The sequence below is a fragment of the Theropithecus gelada genome, chromosome 4 (genome assembly GCF_003255815.1).
Source record: "Theropithecus gelada isolate Dixy chromosome 4, Tgel_1.0, whole genome shotgun sequence".
In the NCBI taxonomy this organism is placed as follows: Eukaryota; Metazoa; Chordata; class Mammalia; order Primates; family Cercopithecidae; genus Theropithecus; species Theropithecus gelada.
This window is the reverse complement of record NC_037671.1, coordinates 2,263,857-2,274,678: the sequence shown is the minus strand read 5'-3', so window position 1 is coordinate 2,274,678 and position 10,822 is coordinate 2,263,857. Positions and strand designations below refer to the sequence as shown.

Sequence of the window (10,822 nt, the reverse complement as noted above, 5' to 3'; positions counted from 1 at the left end):
AAAAAAAAAAAAAAAAAAAAGAAAAGGTAAAGCCTACTTAGTGGTTGAGGAGAGGCTGGCTTCATCTCTGGTGGCGGCCTCTCTAAAAAGATGACATTTAAGCTAATAACTGAAGTAATGAGAAGTATGAGAAGTTCGTCAGAGACATGGTGCAATTCCAGTGCTGTGCGCAGGCCCAGCTGTGAGAAAGCACACACATTGAGAGACAGGGAAAGGTTTGGTATGGCTAAGCTTACAGACTGAGGGGAGAATGGTGCAAGGGAAGGCTGGAGTGAGGGCCCTGTAGTAAGGTTAAGGATTGGGGACTTGGCCGGGCGCGGTGGCTCAAGCCTGTAATCCCAGCACTTTGGGAGGCCGAGGCGGGCGGATCACGAGGTCAGGAGATCGAGACCATCCTGGCTAACATGGTGAAACCCCGTCTCTACTAAAAATACAAAAAACTAGCCGGGCGTGGTGGCGGGCGCCTGTAGTCCCAGCTACTCGGAGGCTGAGGCAGGAGAATGGCCTGAACCTGGGAGGTGGAGCTTGCAGTGAGCCGAGATCGCGCCACTGCACTCCAGCCTGGGTGACACAGCGTGAGACTCCGTCTCAAAAAAAAAAAAAAAAGGATTGGGGACTTTATTGGTATGATCGCTTTCACACTTTTAAAGTTTCACTTTGGCTTCAGAGTAGAGCAAGAATGGGAGGGAATAAGCATAGTGGGAAATCTGTTGGGGAGGCTGTCAGAGCAGTCTGGGTGGTGGTGACAAGGGGAAAGAAGAATTCACAGGATGGGGCTAGAGGTGGGGAATAAACAGCACCCAGCTGGGTGTGATGGCTCACGCCTGTAATCCCAGCGCTTTGTGAGGCCGAGGCAGGCGGATTACTAGAGGTCAGGAGTTCAAGACTAGCCTGGTGAACATGGTGAAACCCAGTCTTTACTAAAAACACAAAAAATTAACTGGGCATAGTGGCGGGCGCCTGTAATCCCAGCTACTCGGGAGGCTGGGACAGGAGAATTGCTTGAACCCAGGAGGCAGAGATTGCAGTGAGCTGAGACTGCACTATCGCACTACAGCCTGGGTGACAGAGCAAGACTCCGTCTCAAAAAAAAAAAAAAAAAGCACTCAGAGATGACTCCTTTGTTTTTAGCCGGCAAAATTAGCTGGGCTAAGTGGTACCATTTATTAATTAAGGAGGCAGTAGAAGATCTTATAGGAAGGAAGAAGATATTATAAATTCAATTTGGGAGATACGTATGTATACATACACATGTATACAACACACACACCACACCCTCTTTTTTTTTTTTTTTTTTTTTTTTAAGAGACAGGGTCTTGCTCTGTCACCCAGGCTGGAATGCAGTGGCATGATCATAACTTACTGTAACCTTAAATTCCTAGGCTCAGGTGATCCTCCCGCTTTAGCCTCCTGAGTAGCTAGGACTACAGGCAAGCATCACTATGCCTGGTTAATTAAAAAGTATATATATATTTTAGAGAGGAGGTCTCGCTATGTTGCCCAGGCTAATCCTGAACCTCTGGCATCAAGCAATCCTCCTGCCTCAGCCTCCCAAACTGTTGGACTTGCAGGTCTGAGCCACTGTGCCTGGCTAGGGGAACATGTTGTTTGTAAAACCTACAGGCCATGTAAATAGAGTTGTCTGGTAAGCAAATGAACACCTGGGTCTATGCCTTACTTGTTCTGCTTGAATATTATAGCACAAATCACATTGTGTCATATTAACCTGTGTGCTTTCATTCTAGAGAGTAACCTGAGAGACTGTTTAGCCTGTGTTCCCAGGAAAGCCAAAACTGATTCAACAGATTCTAGCTCTACCCCTCTGTCCATCCTTGTTTCCCTGAAGGTGGAGGACCATGTCCAACTCCCTCCCCTACTGGAGCAGCCAGCAACCTCATGATTTCCCTTCAGGCTTAGGCCTATTTATTATCTTCCCTTCCAAAACATCCCTTCCATCCACTGCTATCTAATTCTACCCATAAGCATTTCAGTATTTAACATTAAAAAAAAAAAAAAAAAATTAGCCGGGTGTGGTGGCTCACGCCTGTAATCTCAGCACATTGGGAGGCCAAGGCAGGTGGATCATGAGGTCAGGAGATTGAGACCAGCTTGGCCAACATGGTGAAATCCTATCTCTACTAAAAATACAAAAATTAGTTGGGCGTGGTAGAGCACACCTGTAGTCCCAGCTACTTGGGAGGCTGAGGCAGGAGAATCACTTGAACCCAGGAGGTGGAAGTTGCAGTGAGCCAAGATCGCACCACTGTACTCCAGCCTGGGTGACAGAGCGAGACTCCGTCTCAAAAAAAAAAGTCTGTGGGGAGGGGGGAGGGATAGCATTAGGAGATATACCTAATGTAAATGACGAGTTAATGGGTGCAGCACACCAACATGGCACATGTATACATATGTAACAAACCTGCACGTTGTGCACATGTTCCCTAGAACTTAAAGTATTAAAAAAAAAAAAAAAAAAAGGTCAATGGTATCCGCCATCTACTACATTAAAATATTCTCAAACCAGAATTTCATGTATTCCAAAGTAATCATTTATTCAGGAAAGTTTTATGGTGCATCTACTTTTCCAAAAAACTGGAGGTAATGAGAGACAATCCCAATAGTTAAAGGCTTCACAGACTAAAAGGGCCCTACCCTATCTTTTCTGTTTCCTGACCCACACCTATGGTCTCCATACTGGCTTCTTTCTGATCCTTTATGAAGTCCCAGGCATGCTTATGTCCGTCTGCTTAATCTGCATCTTCCATCCAGAACACATTTCAAAATTTGGGACCCGCCTCTTCCCCAAAAAACAAACCACAAAAAAGAAACAAACAAACAAAAAAATCAAAGAAAAAAACATCTGAGCCCAGTATTGGGTGACTAATGTGAGAGTTGAAAAGTTGTGTGGGATTAATAAAAGGCTTTATATGCTATTCCAAGGAGTTTAATCCTAAAGACATTAGGAGGAAGGATCCACTGAAGTACCTAAGAAGGAAAAACACGATCAGCTCACCTTATCAACACAGAGGACTGACTCATCCCAGACATGAATTTCTCCCCAAGGACTAACACAGCCATACCATCTCTCCTTCCTTTAAATCTGGCCAGGCGCAGTGGCTCATGCCTGTAATCCCAACATTTTGGGGACCAAGGTTGAGGCCAGAGGTTCAAGATTAGCCTGGGCAACATAGCAAGAACTCATCTCTATAGAAAACAAAAAACAAAAACAAACAAAAAATTAGCCCGGCACGGCAGTGTGTGCCTGTAGTCCTAGCTACATAGGACGGCTTGAACCTGCGATTGAGGCTGCAGTGAGCTGAGATCGTGCCACTGCACTCCAGCCTGCCGACAGTGAGGCTCCGTCACAAAAAAACAAAACAAAACAAAAAACCCACCAAAACCAAAAAAAATCTTTTGTACTTTAATCACTCTTATCCACCTGATCATAGGGACAGGAAGAGCCTCTGAACAGGTTCATTGTGAGAAAGTATAATCCCCAAGGAACTGAAAAAGTTAAGTGTGGCTAGAGATATACTGTGTCTTCTTTCCTTTCGTGTATCATTTAAGCTGCTTCTTCAAAGCAAAAAAGAAAGCCTTCCTTACCCTTATACCCCTCTCTCCCATTACTGTTTTGTATTCTTGTCCTCATTGGGTCTCAAAATTATAATTCACATGAACTTCACTTTCTCTCCTCCCATACCTTTTGAAACATACTGCAATCTGGTATTATCTCCAAATGAACACTACTTCTGCCAAAGTTGCCACTGATCCCTTAGCTCCTCAAACCGCAAAGTATTTTTCGGTTCTTATTTTGCCTGACTTCTCTGCAGCGTTCCATGCTGCCTACCTCCACACCTTTTTTAATTCTTTTCTATCATTATTGAACTTCTGGGATCTTGCCCACTCCTGGTTTGCCTCCAGTTTCGCTGGCTGTTTGCCTTTCTCAGTCTCATCTCTTCAGCCACCTTCCTTACCTGCTTCTTGCAATTGCTGAAGTTCTTTAGGGTTCCCACCTTTCACTTCTTTTCTGTTCAATCTGCAAACACTCTCTAGGAGACTTCCACATCCAGCACTTCAACTATACTTGCCTGTGTCTTTACTCCTAGTCTAGTTGTCTCTCCACAGTGACTAAACAAACTCTCTTCTTGCCATTTCCTTTTAGAAATTCCTCAGAAATACCCAACTCAGCATTCAAAAGTTGATCTTATCTCTTTTCACTTCTTACTCTCCTGCCCATTATTGCTTTCAGTTAATAGTCTACCAGTCACTGGGTTACTTAAGTGTCATCCTTAATTCTCCTCCCTTAATTTCATCAGTTCTCAGTTCCGATCAATGCCACCTCCTTAGTAACTCTTTATCCTTCAGAGCTTGGCTTATCCCCTTACCACTTCTCACCTAGATCATGGCCAGAGCCCCCTAAATGGTCTCCCTGCCTCCATCTTGACCAATTCAAGGCCATTCTCCATTGCTCAGTGCTATAGGGTGAACTGATCATAATCATTCCTTATGCAATTCAATGGGCCTTCCTTCTTAATGTCTTTAGGATTAAACTCCTCGGGATGGCATCTAAAGCCTTTCATTATCTGTCTCCTGATCATCTTTATGACTTCATCACACTAGTTACCAGGCTCTAGTGGGACCAGTCAGGCTTGCCTACATCTCTACCTTTCCACAAATTTCCTTGGCTAGGAATGCGCTTCCCCTTACTAATTCACGACGATCTTTCATGAATAAACTCTGGGGAGCAGGTGCAGTGGCTCATGCCTGTAATCCCAGGTCGAGGCAGGAGAATCACTTGAGCCCAGGAGTTTGAGACCAGCCTGGGCAACATAGCCAGACCTTGTGTTTACAAAAAATTTAAAAATAAGGTGTGGTGGTGCATGCCAGTAGTCTCAACTACTTGGGAGACTAAGGCAGGAAGATCCCTTAAACCCAGGAGGTAGTGGCTGCAGTGAGCCATGTTCATGCCATTGAACTCCAGCCTGGGTGATGGATCTAGACTGTGCATCAAAAAAAAGTACTCAGCTATTACATATTCTTGGGAGGCTTCGCTGACACTCCCTTACCTGTCTGAGTAGATGCTCCACCTCTCTTCTACAGTCCCATAGCATTCTTAAGCACGTTCATCATACTCTTGACAACCACTGTCTGTCTGGTTAATGCTCTCACCCTTCACTATATTGCGTTGTCCCTTGAAAGAAATTCTTATCTTTTATCTCTACATTCCCAATTCCTCCAACACAGTACCTGGTATACAGCAGACATCCAATAAGTGCTTCTAAAATTAGCTACTGTGTACCTACTGTAGTTAGTTGTGTCCATTTATCTCCCCGTTAAAAGTGACTTCAACCCTGGGAGGATATCTTAATGTTTTTTTCCTTCCTCTCTCAAAGCACAGTATATACAGTGCTTAATTACAAACAGGCGCTTAACAAACTTTTGCTGCTTTTAAGTAAACCTTAACCCTCATTCCAACATCAAAAATCTACACTCTTGCTCCACTTGAGTGAGAGAGGTGTCTTAAGAAAGAAACTATGGGCCGGGTGCGGTGGCTCAAGCCTGTAATCCCAGCACTTTGGGAGGCCGAAACGGGTGGATCACGAGGTCAGGAGATCGAGACCATCCTGGCTAACATGGTGAAACCCCGTCTCTACTAAAAGATACAAAAAACTAGCCGGGCGAGGTGGCGGGCGCCTGTAGTCCCAGCTACTCGGGAGGCTGAGGCAGGAGAACGGCGTGAACCTGGGAGGCAGAGCTTGCAGTGAGCTGAGATCTGGCCACTGCACCCCAGCCTGGGCCACAGAGCGAGACTCCGTCTCAAAAAAAAAAAAAAAAAAAAAGAAATAAACTATGAAGGAGTCACCCTCTCTTGAGAAACAAGTGGGATCACAGGCTCCCAAAGTGTATGTGTGCGCGCGCAGGGGGAAGAGGAGGTCGAGGCAGAGCTCATATATTCCTGGTGGAATACAGTGTGTGGTGGGCGGATGTCCAAATTCTTTAAGCAAGGTTTTCCCATTTCTCCCCAACTCTCCCTCGATGCCATATGCTCTTTCTTTTCTCTTGCCCAGTCTCACTTAGGTCACGTGCGACATCTGGATCTCTTTCCTTTAACCCCGATTCCAAACCCACTCCTGCCCGGCAAACTCCTCCCGGGCCCACGGCACGCATGCGCAGTAACCTCCGCACGGGCCCGGTCAGTCTCGCGCCCCATGACCCTCTCCTAAAACACGCGCAGTCTCCTCTCTCTTCCCTCTCTGCTCTTGTGTCTTCCTTGCCTACCAGCCTCACCTGATGGGTTCGTGCTCTCTCCGTCCCCGATCCACTCGGGCTCCGGCGGCTGCTGCTTGGGCGCCTTCGGCATCGCGGTGGCAGTTACAGCTGCTGTGGCGGCGCCCAGTGCTATTTCCGCTTCCGGCGGCGGGGAACCCCGATGGGGCTGGTTCTCCAAGCCGCCGCGGCCAACCCCACCCCGGGCTGCGCACGTGCGAGCTTCGCCGTCATCTCGGGGGCGTGGCCCCGGTACAGTGGAGGCGTGGCCTGCAATGACGGGGCGGGGCCGGCGTCCGCCTACTCTAGTCGCGTCCACATGGCGTTTACGACGGTCTGGGAAGCCTGACGCCGTGATCTCCCGACGCCGCGAGACTCCAGGAATGACCATAATAATTTCCTACTAGTATGAAGGAGTTGAGGCATACTTTTTTTTTTTTTAAGCATATTCTAGTTTCTATCTGTAACTCTCGTTTCTAGCTCTAACTGCCACCGCGATGCCAAAGGCGCCCAAGCAGCAGCCGCCGGAGCCCGAGTGGATCGGGGACGGAGAGAACACGAGCCCATCAGGTGAGGCTGGTAGGCAAGGAAGAGACAAGAGAGGAAGGGAAAGAGAGAGGAGACTGCGCGTGTTTTAGGAGAGGGTCATGGGGCGCGAGACTGGGTCACGGGCGGAAAAGACAGCGCAGTCCAATGACTAAGGGAGAGGTCTGATCGGTCCAGTGTTGAAATGTGTCACAAAATCCCGAAGTGTACAATTGTAAACAGGGAACTGGAGCCCAACATGCAGAAGTCATGGTGCAGTGGAGCTTCGGTTCATTTTTTTTTTCTTTTTTTTCTGGTAACAGCTTTACTGAGATATAATTGACATACAATAAACTGTACACAAAATAAAATGGTACCCAAAATAAACTTCAAAGTATACATTTAAATAAGTTTTGACATGCATAAACCCAGTAAACTATCACCACAATCAAGACTTTGGTTCACTTTTTTTTTTTTTTTTTTTTTTTTTTTGAGACGGAGTCTGGCTCTGTCGCCCAGGCTGGAGTGCTGTGGCCGGATCTCAGCTCACTGCAAGCTCCGCCTCCCGGGTTTACGTCATTCTCCTGCCTCAGCCTCCGGAGTAGCTGGGACTACAGGCGCCCGCCACCTCGCCCGGCTAGTTTTTTGTATTTTTTTTAGTAGAGACGGGGTTTCACCGTGTTAGCCAGGATGGTCTCGATCTCCCGACCTCGTGATCCGCCGGTCTCGGCCTCCCAAAGTGCTGGGATTACAAGCTTGAGCCACCGCGCCCGGCCGACTTTGGTTCACTTCTAACTCTACCACTTAATACGGGAGCTTGAGTAAGGTGCCCCTGTAGTTCTGTCAGCTCTCAAATCACTACAATCATGCTTTTGTTGCCACCATTGTCTGAATTCACACTTGCCAAAGTCAACAGATCTGGGGCCATCCTACTCACTCTCCCAACAACATCTGATACACTTGGTCACTCCCTCCCTCCTTCCTTTGTTTTCTTCAGGGACACTACTCTCTACAGGTTTCCTTTGTATCAAATGGGCTTCTCCTGAAGTTTAAATGTTGAAGTGCCTCAGGGCTCAATCTTTGACCCTCTCCTTAATCTAGACTTATCACCTATTACCTCCTGACTTTAAATACCGTCTATAACCAATGAAGATTCCCAAACTTGTCTTGCTGGCCCCTAACTTCTGCCCTGAGCTCCAGGCTCATGAATTCAACTGCTTATGGGACATCTTCTCTGAGATCTTTAATAAATCTCTCTAATACGTACAAAATGGAGCTCTTGTTCTTACCCCTAAAGCCTGTCTCTTCCAGGCTTCCCCATCCAGAAATTGCACCACATGTCATTCAGTTATTTGGGCCAAAACTGAAAGGTCGTCCTCTTTCTCCATTCCTCCTCCCCAATCAATCCATCAGCAAGCTAAGTCTGCCTCATTTTTTCATTCATCTGTTCAACAAATATATTTATTGAGTGTATAGTATGTGCCAGGCACTCTTCTATGCTCTTGGGATACTACTGAATAAAATAAAGATCTCTGATTACATTTCTAGCAAGGGAGATGATACTATAGATAAAAGAAAATATAGATCAAGTTTAAAAGTATAAAAAGGACAGATTTTAGTACTAAATGAGGCCTCAGTAAAGTGAAATTCAAGCAAATCATTGAAGAAGATTAGTTTTGGCCACATGGATTTCCAGGAGATGGGCCTTTATCTAGCATAAGAAACCGCTGGAATAAAGCCCTATGGCAGGAGTGTTCTGACATACATGGGAAACAAACAGGAAGGAGGCAAGTGGGGCTGGAGTGGCATGAGTGAGCCAGAGTTGTGGGAAAGGTGAAAAGAGAAGTAAAGCAGGGTCTGGATTGGGAAAGGTCTTTTAGCTTATCTTAAAGATTTTGGCTTCTTCTGTTGATTTAAATGGAAGTCACTGCAGACTTCTAAGCACAGTGATGTGATCCAACCTACATTTTAAAAGGATGACCTGGGCCGGGTGCGGTGGCTCATGCCTGTACTCCCAGCACTTTGGGAGGCTGAGGCAGGCGGATCACGAGTTCAGGAGATCGAGACCATCCTGGCTAACATGGTGAAACCCCGTCTCTACTAAAAATACAAAAAATTTAGCCGGGCGTGGTGGCGGGTGCCTGTAGTCCCAGCTACTGGGGAGGCTGAGGCAGGAGATTGGTGTGAACCCGGGAGGCAGGGCTTGCAGTGAGCCGAGATCGCGCCACTACACTCCAGCCTGGGCAACAGAGGGAGACTCCATCTCAAAAAAAATAAAAATAAAAATATATAAAATAAATAAAAGGATGACCTGGCCAGGTGCAGTGGCTCACGCCTGTAATGCCAGTACTTTGGGAGGCTGAGGCGGGAGAATTGCCTGAGCCCAGGGGTTTGTGACCAACTTAGGCAACATAGTGAGACCCCTGGTCTGTATATAATACAATTTTTTGATATTTATTTTACTTTTTGAGACGGAGTCTTGCTCTGTCGCCCAGGCTGGAGTGCAGTGGCGTGATTTTGGCCCACTGCAACCTCTGCCTCCTGGGTTCAAGCAATTCTCCTGCCTCAGTCTCCTGAGTAGCTGGAATTACAAGTGTGCACCACCACGCCTGGCTACTTTTTGTATTTTTAGTAGAGATGGGGTTTCACCATGTTTGTCAGGCTGGTCTCGGACTCCTGACCTCGTGATCCACCTGCCTTGGCCTCCCAAAGTGTTGGGATTAGAGGCGTGAGCCACCGTGCCCAGCCTATAAAATTTTTTAAGTTGTTAAAAAATAAATAAATAAAAAGGATGACTCTGGAGGCTGTGCTGAGAATAACCTGGGCGGGGGGCGGGAGGGGGCGAGCAGCAGAGAATGGGCAGAAATGACAGAAGCAGGGAGATCTATTAGGAGGTGATGGTGACTCAGACTAGAGTGACAGCAGTGGAGGTGTGAAAGGGCTGGTTTCTAATATATTTTGGAAAAGAGCCAACAAGTTTTGTTAATGGATTGGAGGTCATGTTTGACAAATAGAATTAAGGATGACTCCAATGTTTCTGGCCTGAGTTAACTAGAAAGTTGCAATTGCCATCAACTGAGAGTAAAACATAACCCAAATTTGACCACTTCTCTCCACCTCTACCCTGACCAAGCCGTCGTCTCTTCTCCCTGGACCACTGCACTGGCCTCCTAACTGGTCTGCCTGCTGTCATTCTCATTCTCTAGTCTATCCTTCACATCTACAGTCGGAGGTAGTTTTTATATGTAAATCCATGGGCTGATCACAGTGACTCACGCCTGTAATCCCAGCACTTTGGGAGGCTGAGGCGGGCAGATCAAAAGGTCAGGAGTTCGAGACCAGGCTGGTCAACATGGTGAAACCCTGTCTCTACTAAAAATACAAAAATTGCCGGGCGCGGTGGCTCAAGCCTGTAATCCCAGCACTTTGGGAGGCCGAGACGGGCGGATCACAAGGTCAGGAGATCGAGACTATCCTGGCTAACCCGGTGAAACCCCGTCTCTACTAAAAAATACAAAAAACTAGCCGGGCGAGGTGGCGGGCGCCTGTAGTCCCAGCTACTCTGGAGCCTGAGGCAGGAGAATGGCGTGAACCCGGGAGGCGGAGCTTGCAGTGAGCTGAGATCCGGCCACTGCACTCCAGCCTGGGCGACAGAGCGAGACTCCGTCTCAAAAAAAAAAAAAAATACAAAAATTAGCCAGGCGTGGTGGTGGGTGCCTGCAGTCCCAGCTACTTGGGAGGCTGAGGCAGGAGAATCATGGAACCTGGGAGGTGGAGGTTGCAGTGGGCCAAGATCACACCACTGCACTCCAGCCTGGGTGACACAGTGAGACTCCGTCTCAAAAAAAAAAAAAAAAAAAAAAAATCCATTTGTTCAAAGTATAAAAGTATTTAAAAAAGCATAAAATCCAGAATAAAATCCAAATGCTTTACCATAGCTTATGGGGCTCTGTACAATATGCCCTCTGTTAAACATCTTGATCCCATCTCCCACAGTCTAGCCACACTGGGCTTTTTTTTTTTTTTTTTT

At 46.9% G+C, this 10,822-nt stretch overlaps 1 protein-coding gene across 2 annotated transcripts in view; it reads right to left on the bottom strand.

Moving 5' to 3' along the window:
* The window catches only part of LOC112622361 (ATP-binding cassette sub-family F member 1), a 19,449-nt gene extending 12,984 nt beyond the window's left edge, over positions 1–6,465 (bottom strand). For both annotated transcript variants that reach the window (XM_025381912.1, XM_025381913.1), the window contains exon 1: positions 6,289–6,465. In XM_025381912.1, the coding sequence (XP_025237697.1) occupies positions 6,289–6,361 (73 nt within the window). In that variant the 5' untranslated portion in view covers positions 6,362–6,465. The remainder of the gene's footprint in view (positions 1–6,288) is intronic.
* Positions 6,466–10,822: the final 4,357 nt, after the last annotated feature.